The 17170-nt window shown below is 39.9% G+C and overlaps 1 protein-coding gene and 1 long non-coding RNA gene across 2 annotated transcripts; both read left to right on the top strand.

The window, feature by feature from the left end:
• The first annotated feature begins 6855 nt into the window (after positions 1-6855).
• On the top strand, positions 6856-11508 carry LOC121901560. Its single transcript, XR_006097304.1, has 3 exons — positions 6856-6915; positions 11178-11225; positions 11474-11508. It is a non-coding gene; the product is annotated as an uncharacterized LOC121901560 (long non-coding RNA).
• Positions 11509-11714: 206 nt separating this feature from the next.
• Positions 11715-16923, top strand: LOC121901535 (NLR family CARD domain-containing protein 3-like). The gene is made up of 6 exons (XM_042418374.1): positions 11715-11840; positions 11924-12043; positions 14141-14219; positions 14426-14609; positions 14748-16542; positions 16664-16923. Exons 1-6 carry the CDS (start codon positions 11776-11778, stop codon positions 16863-16865), a joined length of 2445 nt encoding a protein of 814 aa, XP_042274308.1. The 5' UTR covers positions 11715-11775; the 3' UTR covers positions 16866-16923.
• The last annotated feature ends 247 nt before the right edge of the window (positions 16924-17170 follow it).

Raw genomic sequence — 17170 nt, 5'->3', positions numbered from 1 at the left:
TAAGATAATTAATCAATTAACCTGGACTGTGAGAAGAAAACTGATCCATTAACCAATCTGTTCAAATATCTGAATAATGTTTTATTTGTTTACTCCACACTCACTGACGGAAGATGATTAAGGCCACCTGTGAAGAATTTATGAGCTCTGAGATTAAAGTCAGAATTCTGACTTAAATAAATATTCACATGTGGCCCTAATCATCTTCCTTAAGAATCAAACTGATTAGTTTTAGATTAAAAATACATAGAAACACATTATCAGCTGTTTACTGACAGTTAAAAAACTTAAAGTCCAGATTGTGATTTCTGCTTTTATCAAACCTGTTAAAGACGTCAGTACTTTAAAACCTTCAAATTTACACCATAAAGATTGTTTTCTTCAAAATTTTCTGTTTTGAATATAAATGTGGCACCTCTGGCCTGCCCTACTCTGTCTCTGATTGGCTGACCCTGACATTCTTACCCTAAACTTAACCAATCCAACCAATGAAGGCGACGAGTACTAGCCAATCAGAGGCAGAGTAGGGCGGGTCATGACTTCACCATCCTGCATCCGTTATATTTCTCCACTTATTTATTCAGGTTTTTCTTTTAATTTGTCACCTGACTGTAACTGTATATATACATTTAATAAATGTACATCACATGATAAACCGCTGATGTGAGAGTGGAAGAACAAACTGGTTTTAATGGTTTTAATGGTGACACGCTGTAAAGAGACAGCTTGATTTCTGATGGTGAATTAAAAGACTTTGTTGTCATTGTGTTGTAAATATAAATATGTTTAATAAGTGATTCTGTTCACAGCAACACTGTCTCTGTATTTGAACACTGGTGGAGTTTATTGATCCACAGAGAGTTGCTGAGGCTCAGTGACACCACTGGATCTGATTATTTCAAACATCTTCATTTCTTTTTAAAGCCTAAATGTTCCTGTTTTCATGTTTTAAAGTGTGAGTGAAGCAAACAGCTCCTCCTCTGACAGGATGTGATGCTGTGAGTGAACAGCAGGTGGCAGCAGACACTCATGTTTCTGTTCCTCCAACACTTCAGTTTCACACAGTTTATATGTTCAGAGGTGGAAGAAATAAAACGCATCCTTTACTTTAGTAAAAGTAGTAAAACTACCATCAAATACTCCTTTACAAGTAAAAGTCCTGCATTCAACAATATGTTGAAGCTCTGAGAAATAAAATGTAGTGAATCATGAAACAGTAGAGTGTTTCTCTCTGACATGTGGAGGAAAAGTAGAAGGTGTGTCCACCAGTACTCCCATAACACAGTCTAACTGGTCCCAGTATGAATCTAACAGTGGACAGACTGGTTTGATGATGGTGTGTGTATATTCAGTATTTATATGTTGTACATTATTCTATAAAGCTGTTTCTCTCCTGATTGTTCTGGAAACTTTCATGTACATGAAGGATGATATTAAAATATATTTTGCTTTCATAATCTGCTTTTCTCTTGTTTGTCTCTTTGTGACCAACCTGACTTTCACACATTTTCTTCTTCTGTCCTCATTTCTTCTTCGTGCTGTTTGAAGGTTCAGACACTTTCTGAAGAAAACTGAAGTTTGCTCACTTTCACAGAAAAAGTAATTTTAAGAAAGTGTAAACGAATTAAAATGTTTTAAAATAAAGAAATAACAGCAAACTACTCAGAACTCACATGGTGCAACATTTAAAAACATCAGCACAAAATTTTTAAAAAATTATTAAAAAGACAATTACATCTGATTGACAAGAGCCGTGACACTGTTTACATAAAAGTTGGTAAACTCTTCAAGTAAAGGCGTGGACTGCCCGTCCACCTCAAGGTGTAATTATCAGTCTTTACAGCTTGAGCACCTGGTGTGGAAGTTAGTATGCATGAATGGATACCATCAGACGTGCTGACGTGCTACGGTAAGCGTATTGTATCATTTCCGGTTGCCGACTGTGTATACTGATAGCGTTGTTGCTGCTGTCATCTCAGTTGATTTTCCTATATATATCACATTACTGTTGATTAATATCTGCTGTATATTTAAACTTTCGCTAGTTTTACACAAGCACTCTCAGCGCTTTTCTCTTAACGACTTTTCTCGCTAATCGCACAAGTTGTTAGTCACTTTAGCTCTGCAGCTAGCACTAGCAGCTAACTCAAACTAAGCAGTTAGCGATGGCTTCTCTCTCTCCCTCTCGTTCTCCTGCTCTCTCTTGCTCGGTGTGCCAAATGTTCAGTTACTCCTCTGCCTCCTTTAGTGATAGTGATAAGTGTAATAAGTGTAGTCTATTTGCAGCACTGGAGGCAAGGCTTAGTGAATTGGAAGCGCGGCTCCGCACCATGGAAAAACAATCAGCTGCTAATATAGTTAGCCAGCCCCTAGTATCCGGTGCGGGCCGACCTAGCGTAGCTCCCACTCCCCCGGTAGCTCCCGAGCAGCCGGGAAGCCAGGGCGGCTGGGTGACTGTCCGAAGGAAACATAGCCCTAAGCAGAAGCCCACGGTTCACCACCAACCAGTTCATGTTTCTAACAGGTTCTCCCCACTCAGCGACACACCCGCTGAGAAACAAACTCTGATTATTGGCAGCTCCATAGTCAGAAACGTGAAGTTAGCGACACCAGCAGCAATAGTTAGATGTATTCCTGGGGCCAGAGCGGGCGACATTGAGTCAAATTTAAAACTGCTGGCTAAGAATAAGCGTAAATATGGTACGATCGTCATCCATGTCGGCGGCAACGACTCCCGATTACGCCAATCAGAAGTCACCAAAATTAATGTTGAGTCGGTGTGTACATTTGCTAAAACAATGTCGGACTCCGTAATTTTCTCTGGACCGCTGCCTAATCTGACCAGTGATGACATGTATAGCCGCATGTCACAATTCAACCGCTGGTTGTCGAGGTGGTGCCCAGCAAACGATGTGGGCTTCATAGATAATTGGCAGACTTTCTGGGGAAGACCTGGTCTGATTAGGAGAGACGGCATACATCCCACTTTGGATGGAGCTGCTCTCATATCCAGAAATATGGCCAAGTTTATTAGTAAACCAAAACCATGACAACCCAGAGTTGAGACCAGGAAGCAGAGCTGCAGTCCTACACGCTTCTCTGCGCTTCCATTAGAGCAGTTACCCACCCAAAACCACATAGAGACTGTGTCTGTCCCCCGACCACATAAATCAATTAAATCCAAAGTATATAAAAGAAGAGTCATTCATGAAAATCTAGTAAAAATTAAAACCACCGCTGCAATAGTACAACAAAATAAGATAATTAAATGTGGACTCTTGAACATTAGATCTCTTTCATCTAAAGCAGTTTTAGTAAACGATTTAATTTCAGATCATCGTATTGATTTATTTTGTCTCACTGAAACCTGGCTGTGTCATGAAGAATATGTCAGCCTTAATGAATCCACTCCCCCCAGTCATATTAATACTCATATTCCTCGAGACACTGGCCGAGGAGGAGGAGTTGCAGCCATTTTCAACTCAAGCCTAATCATCAACCCTAGACCTAAATTTAATTATAACTCATTCGAAAGCCTTGTTCTTAGTCTCTCCCAGCCAACCTGGAAAACTTTACAGCCAGTTCTATTTGTTATAGTGTACCGTCCTCCTGGCCCGTACTCTGAATTCCTATCTGAATTCTCAGAGTTTTTGTCGTATTTAGTCCTTAGTACAGATAAAGTAATTATAGTAGGTGATTTTAATATTCATGTGGACGTTGATAGTGACAGTCTCAGCACTGCATTTCTCTCATTATAAGACTCAATTGGCTTCTCTCAGTGTGTAAATAATCCCACTCACCGTCTTAACCACACCCTAGACCTTGTTCTAACTTATGGGATTGAAATTGAACATTTAATAATTTTTCCACAAAATCCTATTTTATCAGATCATTTTTTAATAACTTTTGAATTCCTATTACTGGATTACACACCATTAGATAAAAATGTCCTCACTAGATGTCTATCTGATAGTGTTGTAGATAAATTTAAGGAAGCAATTCCGTCAATACTGAATTCACTGCCATGTCTCAATACTACAGAGGACTCTTATGTTAACTTTAGTCCCTCCCAAATTGATAATCTTATTGATAGTGCTGCAGGCTCACTAAGACAAACACTCGACTCCATCGCCCCCTTAAAAAAGAAGATAATAAAACGTAAGAGGTTAGCTCCATGGTATAACTCCCAAACCCGCAAATTAAAGCAAACATCGCGAAAATTGGAAAGGATTTGGCGTTCCACCAAAGTAGAAGATTCTCGCTTAGTCTGGCAAGATAGTCTTAAAACATATAGGAAGGCCCTCTGTAATGCCAGAGCCGCCTATTACTCAGCATTAATAGAAGAGAATAAAAACTGCCCTAGGTTCCTTTTCAGCACTTTGGCCAGGGTGACAAAGAGTCATAACTCTACTGATCCATGTATTCCCATAGCTCTCAGTAGTAACGACTTTATGAGCTTCTTTAATGATAAAATTCTAACTATTAGAGACAAAATTAACCATCTCCTGCCCTCAACAAGCACCGTTCTCTCCCCAAACACAGGAACCTTGGTAACGGCAGTAAATCCTGACATATATTTGGACTGTTTTTCTCCAGTAGACTTGTCTGAACTAACTTCAATGATTTGTTCAGCTAAACCATCAACCTGTCTCTTAGATCCCATCCCAACTAGGCTGCTTAAGGAAGCCTTACCCTTAGTGAGCACTTCTTTACTAGATATGATCAATCTGTCTTTAGTAACAGGCTATGTACCACAGTCCTTTAAAGTAGCTGTAATTAAACCTCTTCTTAAGAAGCCTACTCTTGATTCAGGTGTTTTAGCCAATTATAGACCTATATCTAACCTTCCATTTCTATCCAAGATCCTTGAGAAAGCAGTCTCTAATCAGTTATGTGACTTTCTACATAACAATAGTTTATTTGAGGATTTTCAGTCAGGATTTAGAGCGCATCATAGCACAGAGACAGCACTGGTGAAAGTCACAAATGACCTCCTAACTGCATCAGACAAAGGATTTGTCTCTATACTTGTCCTGTTAGATCTTAGTGCTGCATTTGACACAATTGACCATCAAATCCTTTTGCAGAGACTGGAACATTTAATTGGCATTAAAGGAACTGCATTAACCTGGTTTAAGTCCTATTTATCAGACCGATTTCAGTTTGTACATGTGAATGATGAATCCTCCGTGAAGGCAAAAGTTAGACACGGAGTTCCACAAGGTTCTGTACTTGGACCAATTCTATTCACCTTATATATGCTTCCTTTAGGTAATATTATTAGGAAACACTCCATAAATTTTCATTGTTATGCAGATGATACCCAATTATATTTATCAATGAAGCCTGATGAAACCAATCAGTTAAAAAAACTCCAAACATGCCTTAACGACATAAAGACCTGGATGACCTGCAATTTTCTACTACTAAATTCAGATAAAACTGAAGTTATTGTGCTTGGCCCTAAACACCTTAGAAACACATTATCTAATGATAAAGCTACTCTGGATGGCATTACCCTGGCCTCCAGCACCACCGTAAGGAATCTGGGAGTTATCTTTGATCAGGATATGTCCTTTAACTCCCACATAAATCAAATTTCAAGGACTGCCTTTTTTCACTTACGTAATATCACAAAAATCAGGCACATCCTGTCCCTAAACGATGCAGAAAAACTAGTTCACGCATTTGTTACTTCTAGGCTGGATTACTGCAATTCCTTATTATCAGGCTGCCCTAACAAGTCTCTAAAGACTCTCCAGCTGGTCCAGAATGCAGCTGCACGTGTATTGACTAAAACTAGAAAAAGAGACCACATTTCTCCCATTTTAGCTTCACTACATTGGCTTCCTGTAAAATCTAGAATAGAATTTAAAATCCTTCTCCTAACTTACAAAGCCCTTAATGGTCAGGCACCATCATATCATGAAGAGCTCATAATACCGTATTATCCCACTAGAATACTGCGCTCCCAGTATGCAGGCTTACTGGTGGTCCCTACAGTCTTTAAAAGTAGAATGGGAGGCAGAGCCTTCAGCTATCAGGCTCCTCTTCTATGGAACCATCTACCGGATTCAGTCCGGGGTGCAGACACCCTCTCTATGTTTAAGAGTAGGCTTAAAACTTTCCTTTTTGATAAAGCTTATAGTTAGGGCCGACCAGGCTCGCCTTGGATCAGCCCTTAGTTATGCTGCTATAGGCCTAGACTGCTGGGGGACTTCCCATGATGCACTGAGCTCCTCTCTCCTCCTCCTCCTCTCCATCTGTATGCATTCATGTAACATCGATGCATGTCACTAACTTTGCTTCTTCCCCGGAGTTTTTTGTGCTTTCTCATCTCACAGAAAAACCTGACTCCCGGGCCGAACCTTCGCGGTCCTTCACAGTCCTGATGGCATCCTTCCCTGGCTGTTGCTGCTTGTGCTTGTGCTTGTTGTTGTTTGTTGTTGTCATTGTTTTTCTTCTGTCCCCCCTCCCCCTTTCCCTCTCTCTTTCTCTCTCTCAACCCAACCGGTCAAAGCAGATGGCCGCCCACCAAGAGCCGGGGTCTGCTTGAGGTTTCTACCCGTTAAAGGGGAGTTTTTCCTTACCGCTGTCACCAAGTGCTTGCTCATGGGGGAATTGTTGGGTCTCTGTAAATTAAAGAGTACGGTCTTGACCTGCTCTATGTGAAAAGTGCCTTGAGATGACTTCTGTTGTGATATGGCGCTATATAAATAAAGATTGATTGATTGATTGATTGAAAATTATCTATAACTGATTTTATTTTTATGATGTAAAAACATTAAAAACAGCCTTTGATCTGTTAGTGAAACCAGAGGCTGCCACATCCTCTCTCTCTGTCTCTCTCTCTGTCTGAAGTTTACTTCCTCTTTCTGTTCTCCTCGTGTTGCAACTTCTTTTCTCCGTCTAAAGGTATTTATTTTAACTTTATTCTGTTTGTATTGTGACAGTTTTCACTGTTTGACTCTTGAATGACTCTTTGTTCATCTTGTTAGTTTAGTTCCAGTAGAAACAGCAGAAATCTGTAGTTCAGAACTGTACTAACAGTCAACACAAATCAACATGGTGGAAGTTTTCCTCGTTTTTTGTGTCACTGTTCAAAGTGTCCAATAACAGCTGACAGTACTGAGTCAGTGTTCACAGATCAATAACTTCCAACATTTGTCTTCTTTGTGGAGAAAAACAACAACCTGCTCTGTCTGTATTAGTGACAGCTTCAAGTTCAAATAACTTTATTTGTTATTTACAAGAAGAAGAAACACAGAGAACACATCTGGGTCACATGCTGAGTAAAAACAGAGTTACAGTCCATAAAAAGTTCAAACATAGAAGTAAAAACAGGAAAAAATATCTTAATCTACAACATACAGAGTGTGTGTGGCAGTGGTGGAGAAAGGGGTTAAATCTGGCCGGAGCTTTCAGCCTCTGTGTGACGCTGATAGATGTGTGATGTGGCTCCTTTCCTCTGACTTTAATGCAGGGGTGGAGCAGCGATTTTAAAAGTGTGGGGGTTCTGGAGATGAGGGACATGAGCACAGCAACCTCCCTGCCTTCGAGCCCTGTCCCAGTCTCAGCATGCCAAATCAAAATGAAAGAATTTTTTCTACTAATGTAGTTGTAACCACTTCAGCTTACCATAAAATAATTACTGAAACCATATGAGTGTAACAACTCAGCAGAATTTACTTAGGGTCTGGTAACAGTTTACTACTTACATCCAGTTATTTGTATGAACTGCTGGATTGGAGCATAGCTATCCTTATTATACTTCAGATAATCACAGAGTATCTTTATCCTATTTCCTTACATACCTTATAGACATGAAATGAAAGGAAACTTACACTGGATAGTTATAGATGCAAAACAAATTGAACCCTGGTAACAAGTCAGTATCTTCAAATAATTGGCTTAATAATATTAACAATTACAGGTTCAACATGGAAATGTATTATGTTGCCCTTAAAACATAAAGAGTCATTTCTGAGTCAATGGACTAGTAAAACCTAAACTGTCTTCAATTGAAGAAGTGAGAAAAGCGATCAGCCTCAGAGACTGACCTGACACTATCCATGATCACAAGGTTCAAACAATGAGCATTACAATGGACATAAAATGCATGTACTTACTTCTTGGATCCTTGTACACACACCTGAGTGCTTGTCACTCATAACAGCAGCACGGTCATAGCCCTGACCAACCAGGTTGGTTCGATATTCTAACCCGTGTCTTTCAAGGTGTTTTATGATCAAGTCGGTTAGCCCTGCTGCATCTAACCTGTCAGCCCTTTCTTCTGAAGGTCTTTGGTTTCATCAGCAATTAGTGAAAACCTCACTTTGTTTGACTTCCCCTATTATTTCAGCTTGTACCATTTCTGCATTCCAGTATTTCATTTTGGATAGTTTTGCCAGTGCACTTGGTATTTCCATGAGCTTTCATGTGCTTCTCTATCAGGGGATGATGCTTAGCAATTTCCGCTAAAATGGCTAAGAAGTTGCCTCTGTTATTTGAGTCCTCAGACTCTCTGTGACCTGTTTGGGAGATGTTCTTGGTGGCAGTTAATAGCAGTACGTCTGCAATGGTTTTGATGTATGCCTGATTCTCTTTAATTGTCTTTTCCCTCTCTTTATTGATGGAATCTATCATACATGAAGTTGTTTGAATGACCATGTGGTGCTGCTTCCATGCAAACATGACATTTCTGTGGCGCTCTAGTTTAGAGTGGTCTTTAAACCCACCTTCCTTGTACAAAGCTTTCTTCCCATTGGAAAAGCCTGTTTCTGACCTAAATACAGAGGATGGGGCATTTGGAAGGGAAAAATGCCGGCAAGCACAGCGAAAAACAGAATCTTTACTAATGGAATACTCTAACCATATATTGTCTTTGTACCAAGAATCATTAAATGCCCTCTTCCTGTTTCCATGCTGCATCTTGGAGAAGACCTTGAGGTGAGGCTGCGCAGGAACCTCTGCTCTAGACTGGGAAATATCTGGAGAGAAGCAGATAAAATAAAAGCTGTGAATGCCCCTCAACTTTCATAACCCCACTGTCATGACGTATACAGACAGTAAATTAATCAATTTGTAGTTTACTAAAGTTCCATTAACAACATTTACAGGATGTAAACACACCTCAGACAGCTCGTATGCTGCTAGCTTGGAAAGCATCTATGATGTAAAGAGAATCTACAGATGATGCAGCAACAAGAACATTTAGAGGGAGAATAAAAGATGCCTGTCAGTGTTTGCTCTGTTCAGTTTGAATGAAATGCTGGATGTTAGCATGTCAGTTAAACTAGCTGCTATAGAACTGTGTCAGCGTGGGTCGCTGATAACACACAACACCCAACTGAGACCATGTGCTGGCTGAAGAATAGTGACATCACAAACCTAACAAATGACCTTCAATCTACTTGTTTCAACTGTTCAACATCTTATTCATTTTTTTATACAACTGTTGTATTTGACTGTAGTTGAGTTTCCTCCATCACTGGGTGTATTTCACAGCATCAGAGACAATAATGCAGGTCTTAATGAATGTTACCTCTGTGCCACCCATTGTTCCACGTCTGCACTATTTTAACACTAATTCCTTCAACCTTTCACTGTCTGTTGTTACTCTGAAAAATTACCTGCATATAACATGTAATATGTGCATCAATAATAATAAATTAGACTCAAATAAATACACAGCTGACACTGAGTGTTAAAGGCTCAATGTATGATGCTGCTGCTTTTCATAAATGAATTAAATAGATTATTAATAATATGCTGTTTAGTTGTGTTTAATGTTGACCAGTAAAAGTAAACCATGTTTTAATAGATGTTCTGCAGTGAATTTATTGTTCATCAAACAGTAAAATGTGCTGCAGTTATATTAGGAACACTGTCACTAGCTAGCAAGTCAACAACAGCTCATCAACCTGACAGATACACATTTTATCAGCTTTCAACACGTCACTAACTGCACTTAAACACAGTCATGTGATTATGTTCTGACAGTTTGACATAAAATGAACTCAGACAGTTTCAAACAGTCTTGAGTTTGTTTGTGTAAAACATTTTATTCATTGTCAGAGAAGTTTAGTGTCAGTATGAAGGGTCGCCCCATTCAGTCACCTTTAAACTGGTGCATGTTTTAATAACCAGTATCATGCTGGTAGTGAGGGAGACTTTGTTTCACAGGTGGTATGGTTAGTGATTAACAGCTAATAAAAGTCATAAAATAATATATTCCGAAATCTTTCTAAACTATATCACAGACAAACTGTTGAAAACATCTTTTCATTGATGATATTCAGTATTTTAACCAAGCTAAGAGCTGCAGCAATAGAAACAAAAGTTTACATTGCTGCCAAACCTTCATTCAATATCTTTATAATATATCAATATAAAATCAATGTCACATTATATAAACTACAAAGTGAATCACTGTCATCAAAACACAGTAAACTCTGTTTGTGGAATAATGACGGAGTTTAAACTACAATGTGATGCCTCATCACAGGAAGATCTTTGTTCTGCTGTACTGAACTGCATTTAGTGTTGAGTCAGACAGATTGTTCTCTCTTATTCTTAATCTTTACTGTAGATGATGATGATGATGATGATGATGATGATGATGATGTTGATGATGATGATGCTCCATTAATTCAACCATAAATCATGGAAACGTCTGTACTTTGATCCTTATAATCTAACACTGATTGACAGACAACATTCCCACAAGATAAAATAGAATATAACACAGCTGTAGCAACTATAATAGAACCATAAATGAAGATGAATGTAAATAAAAATATGATGCATTGATGCTCTGAAATACAAACATTCATGTGATCTTGTGGCTCCTTCTAATCTCCTCGGGGATAAAAGAGAGAGAACACGTTTAGTGTCTGACAAACTTCACAAGTTTTGTCTCCACTGATATTTGTGAAAATTGTTGCATCAGTATCTTTATGTTTATTCACTAAATCATCAGTTGAAATACATTTCAGGCCTCTGAGTGTGATATGCTGCTTAACTGTTATTAATCAATAAAGTGTGATTCAGTACAATCTCTAATTAAAACAGCAAGAAGAACAAATGACTCCATAGAAAACCAGAGTCCTCAGACTGATGATAAAGGACTGATGAAGGAGAATCAGCAGCAGTTTCTCTCTGTGTTTCCTCTGCAGGTGAAGCTACAAAGACTCTGTGACTGGATGTGGATCTGAATTCACCTGGTGAGTATTTTTATTTTTTCTGCCACACAGCTGACTCCACCAGCAGCTCATCTCCATTAAATGTGCTCTATAGTGGTAAATGAAAAGCCAACAGAGAACTGGAACCTTCTGAAGGTAAAACATTAAACATTAAAAATCAGTGGAAATTAAATATAATGTCTTCCTTTCAAAATCAAAAATTACGCTATTGATGTGCAGCTTGTTGTAATGAATGAGCTTGTTGTTGTGTTTTGTGTGTTTGTGTGAAGGTGTTTCTCTGCTATGGATCAGTGTGAGGACAGAGAGGAGGGAGTCCCTCCCTCTAAAAGCTCTCTGTGTGGGGAACATGACAGCCAGACCAAAGCTCAGAGGTGAGATGAGGATCTCTAACTGTCCATCACTGTTCTCCACTCACATCACTCCACCATCATTATTCACACTCAAAGCTCTGTGTGTGTTGTGTTGAAGAACAAAGAAGCAGCACAGACCAGACTCTGCTGGACCTGGACCTGGACCTGAACCTGAACCTGGACCTGGACCTGAACCTGGATCTGGACCCAGCTGTGTGTCCATGAAGAGTGACCGGTCCATGTATGAACCTTTAAATTTTAAACCTGGACAACCTGCTGATGGAAGGTCAGAATGTAAAGCTGCAAAGACTGAACAGACATTTAATTTCTATCCAACATGCACATTTATCAGAGCTGTTGTTGTTTCAGGATCCAGCAGCAGAGACCAGACTCTCCTGGACCTGAACCCAGCTGTGTGTCCTTTAAGAGCAACCAGTTGAAGGAGAATTTCCTTGATTTTAAAGGAGTACATCCATCTGCTGATCAGATGTAAGCGCTGTAACTGACATTAAATGTCGGGTTATGCTAGAAAAGAACTGGTTTGTATGCCGTGTTGTTTGACCACGTCAGTGAAAAGCCGGCCATCATAGAGAGGGAGGAGACATGATAATAATTTAAATATGGAGATAACAGATCACATGTTCAGACAGTCTCTCCTGGAAGACATTCATGGTGTTGCACTTGGTTGTTCATATGAAAAGTGACATAATATGATTTATTTATACATTACAAACATAAAAAACATGTTAAAGTGAAAATACTTATTTCCAACATGGTCCCAAGATGTTAAAAGACAAAACACAACATACAACATAAAACTAGATCACCACAAATTCAATAAATTAATACATGCCCACATAAAAACATAAAGTACAACAAAAAAGTGGAATTGGAGACTTCATTATAAACCATTGACCATGTTCCATAAATAAGTCCTGACCTGACTTCTATAAGTTCCTCTCATTTTTAACAGCTGGATGTGTAACAGCAGGCTGTTCCACAACACAGCAGCAACTTAAAAAAAGGAACTTCTGGCTACATTATTCACTTGAGGGACTTCATATGAACACACACTGGCCCTGGTGTTATAGCCATGCTGAGTATGTTCCATTGTTATCTGAAGTATTGAGGAGCAAACCCATTGATAATGTTGAACATATCATGCAGCTTCTGTTGTTCTACTCTGAGTTGTACTGACAGCAGTCCTACTCAATATAGTGGAGGGTTAGGGTCCAACATGAGTTAAAGAGGACACATTTAATAAATACTGAATAATATTATTTTGCATCACCTGCAGTTTGTTCCTAAATTCAGGTGTCAAACCACTGAACAAATCAGAACAGGCAGAATCAAACTGACGCTGTATCAATGAGGACATGAGAAGTTTCTTAACAGAAAAGTTAAAAAAAAATTCTACTTTTGTTCTGTGAAAGAGGAACTGAAGTTTTCTGGCACTCTTAGATAATATTTTAACAACAACAGATTCAAAGGACAGTGACTGGTCCAATATTACTCCTAAATATGATACAAAATATAATAAAATTTTAGTTCCATTACAAAATATTTTCAATGTATTCATTCTTGACGTCTTTGTTCCAAACAGGATTGACTGGGTTTTACCCAAATGTATTGATAGCTTGTTATCTATCAGCCACTCTCTCACACTTTCTGATTCATTACGTAGAGTTCTGAATTTCACTGACATCATTCCTAGATACCAGTAACGCAGAATCATCAGCAGCAGAAGCTTGCATGTCACAGCAGCTGTTGTACCATTTATATACATAAGAAATAAAAGAGGCCCTAAAATAGAACCATGCAGCACCACACGTTATATCCTGAGTTTCTGATAGAATTACTTCAGCATCAGAGACTTGAGTTCTTCAAGTAATATAAGAAATAAACCATTTTACAGTAATATGTCCAAACACCATGCACTGTAACTTTGACAACAGTACAGAATGATTCACTGTGTAAACGGCTTTCATAACATAATTTCCTCCACCAAGGTTTTGTCTAATAAAATCAAACAAATGAATAAGACAGGTGTCAGTAGAGTATGCTGCTGTAAAACCAGACTGAAGCACATACAACAAACTGTGTCTGACTAAATACTCCTCAACCTGCTCAAACACAAGACATTCAAAAACCTCAGACATGACACCTGCCTACTTTCTCACTTACACACACTTGAATGTCATTTTCATACTGGGAGCTGCCCAGTTCAACCAGTCTGATAAAAGCAGACACTGAGCAGCTCCACTGGAGCAGCTGGAGGTTGTAGCTGCCTTGCTCCAGGCCACTTCAGCAGTGTACAGTGAGGGAGGGAGAGCTGTATGGAGGGTTGTTCAGAGCTGTTGGGACTAAACCAAACTTACTGATGAAGCAAAACACTGAGCTGAAAGCCACAAACAGACTGAGCTGTTGATTCTCAGTGGGATCAACAGGACTAGTAAAGCTTTACCACTACAGGGAGTCATCTGATTCTCTGTTCACATCCAAGTATCACTTGATGGGCCTTTAGCCTGTGTTTGTCTCTGTGTGGACAGACATAATGTGAGCTCATTCTTCATGATTCCTTCACAGAGTGGACCAGGAGAGCACAGAGGTTCCCAGTGGTCAGGCTGCCCAGCAGCATCAAACACACCTGGACTCCATATTTATGGTCTGTACATGTACAATAACTACTTTTACATCCATTCTGTTCATAACCATCTCCATGCTGCACTTTGTAGACCAGTGGATTGTCAATCTGTCCAACATGGATCTGGTGTTTGCTTCATGATTTCAGTTTGATTGTGTCATTCATGTAGTATTCTGTTCCAGCTGCTGGAGGAGAACATCATCACCTTTGTGAAGAATGAGCTGAAGAAGATGCAGAAAGTTCTGAGTTCAGATTATCCAGAATGCCTAGAGAGTCAGAGGGAGGATGAGGAGGTTTTGGACGATGAAGAGGAAGAGCAGAGGAGGAGAAGCAGAGAGGCATTTCAGAAGATCACACTGCACTTCCTGAGGAGAATGAAGCAGGAGGAGCTGGCTGACCGTCTGCAGAACAGTAAGAGGATTTCTATAAAAATTTAACATGATGGATAAATGAGACATTAATGATGGAGGAAAATATTTTTTATACTCTTTTGAAATATTTACTAATACTAATTTATTCATTGATTCTATTTTGTGTTTGTTCATACAGAATCTCCTGCCATGTTTAATCATAAACTCAAGTCTAACCTGAAGAAGAAGTTTCAGTGTGTGTTTGAGGGGATTGCTAAAGCAGGAAATCCAACCCTTCTGAATCAGATCTACACAGAGCTCTACATCACAGAGGGAGGGACTGCAGAGGTCAATGATGAACATGAAGTCAGACAGATTGAAACAGCATCCTGGAAAACAGACAGACCAGAAACAACAATCAGACATGAAGACCTCTTTGAAGTCTCACCTGGAAGAGATGAACCAATCAGAACAGTGATGACAAAGGGAGTGGCTGGCATTGGGAAAACAGTCTTAACACAGAAGTTCACTCTTGACTGGGCTGAAGACAAAGCCAACCAGGAAATACACTTCACATTTCCATTCACTTTCAGAGAGCTGAATATGCTGAAAGAGAAAAAGTACAGCTTGGTGGAACTTGTTCATCACTTCTTTACTGAAACCAAAGAAGCAGGAATCTGCAGGTTTGAAGAGTTCCAGGTTGTGTTCATCTTTGACGGTCTGGACGAATGTCGACTTCCTCTGGACTTCCACAACAATGAGATCCTGACTGATGTTACAGAGTCCACCTCAGTGGATGTGCTGCTGACAAACCTCATCAGGGGGAAACTGCTTCCCTCTGCTCGCCTGTGGATAACCACAAGACCTGCAGCAGCCAATCAGATCCCTCCTGAGTGTGTCAGCATGGTGACAGAGATCAGAGGGTTCACTGACCCACAGAAGGAGGAGTACTTCAGGAAGAGATTTAGAGATGAGGAGCAAGCCAGCACCATCATCTCCCACATCAAGACATCACAAAGTCTTCACATCATGTGCCACATGCCAGTCTTCTGCTGGATCACTGCTACAGTTCTGGAGGATGCTTTGAAAAGCAGAGAGGGAGGAGAGCTGCCCACGACTCTGACTGAGATGTACATCCACTTCCTGGTGGTTCAGTCCAAACTGAAGAAGGTCAAGTATGATGGAGGAGCTGAGACAGATCCACACTGGAGTCCAGAGAGCAGGAAGATGATTGAGTCTCTGGGAAAACTGGCTTTTGAGCAGCTACAGAAAGGCAACCTGATCTTCTATGAATCAGACCTGACAGAGTGTGGCATCGATATCAGAGCAGCCTCAGTGTACTCAGGAGTGTTCACAGAGGTCTTTAGAAGGGAGAGAGGGTTATACCAGGACAAGGTGTTCTGCTTTGTCCATCTGAGCGTTCAGGAGTTTCTGGCTGCTCTTCATGTCCATCTGACATTCTTCAACTCTGGAGTCAAACTGCTGGCAGAAGAACAAACAACATCCTGGTGGTCTGAAGGGTTCAGAGGCAAATCAACACATTTCTACCAGAGTGCTGTGTACGAGGCCTTACAGAGTCCAAATGGACACCTGGATTTGTTTCTTCGCTTCCTCCTGGGTCTTTCACTGCAGACCAATCAGACTCTCCTCCGAGGTCTGCTGACACAGACAGGAAGTAACTCACAGACCAATCAGGAAACAATCGAGTACATCAAGATGAAAATCAGTGAGAATATGTCTACAGAGAGAAGCATCAATCTGTTCCACTGTCTGAATGAACTGAATGATCATTCTCTAGTGGAGGAGATCCAACAGCATCTGAACTCAGGAAGTCTCTCCACAGATAAACTGTCTCCTGCTCAGTGGTCAGCTTTGGTCTTCATCTTACTGTCATCAGAAAAACATCTGGATGTGTTTGACCTGAAGAAATACTCTGCTTCAGAGGAGACTCTTCTGAGGCTGCTGCCAGTGGTCAAATCCTCCAACATAGCTCTGTAAGTACAGGATAGTTATTTATAGATTGATTTATTGATTTATTGAAAAGATAGTCAAAGAGATTTTTTCAAGAGGGGAGAAAAATCAATTATTAAGTATTTTTCCAAATGTATTCTCCAGACTGAATGGCTGTAGCCTCTCAGAGAGAAGCTGTGCAGCTCTGTCCTCAGTTCTCAGCTCCCAGTCCTGTAGTCTGAGAGAGCTTGACCTGACTAACAACAACCTGCGGGATTCAGGAGTGAAGCTGTTATCTGCTGGACTGGAGAGTCCACACTGTACACTCAAAACTCTCAGGTCAGGATTCATCAACCTGCTCAACTGATGACCATTTAAATTGTGATTTATATGAGTACATAAACACGTGGACTTTTCTCTATTGAAATTATTTTCAGACCAGTTGTGTATTTATACTTTGTGAGTAATTTTCTATTTATATATTTTATTAGTTTTGCTCTGTTTCTGCTGTTGGAACCTGAAATACCAGAGAGGAGTTTTAAGATCCAAACACTGATTGGAGAACTGTGTAACTGGCCCAAAGTAAAACACATACAGACAGTTATTCAATGGGCAGATTTTTAACAGTTATAGTTTCTTTTAATGTCAGAGCAGTATCTGTATTTGGACAAT

The sequence above is a fragment of the Thunnus maccoyii genome, chromosome 8, assembly GCF_910596095.1.
Source record: "Thunnus maccoyii chromosome 8, fThuMac1.1, whole genome shotgun sequence".
Taxonomy (NCBI): domain Eukaryota; kingdom Metazoa; phylum Chordata; class Actinopteri; order Scombriformes; family Scombridae; genus Thunnus; species Thunnus maccoyii.
This window is presented reverse-complemented; position numbering and strand designations above follow the sequence as displayed.

Bases quoted from the DNA above. Each gene is read 5' to 3' on its own strand.
- LOC121901535 (XM_042418374.1), top strand. From the start codon at position 11,776: ATGAAGAGTGACCGGTCCATGTATGAACCTTTAAATTTTAAACCTGGA. The intron at 11,841-11,923 runs GTCAGAATGTAA...TTGTTGTTTCAG, and splicing joins GGACAACCTGCTGATGGAAG to GATCCAGCAGCAGAGACCAG. The intron at 14,610-14,747 runs GTAAGAGGATTT...TTGTTCATACAG, and splicing joins GGCTGACCGTCTGCAGAACA to AATCTCCTGCCATGTTTAAT.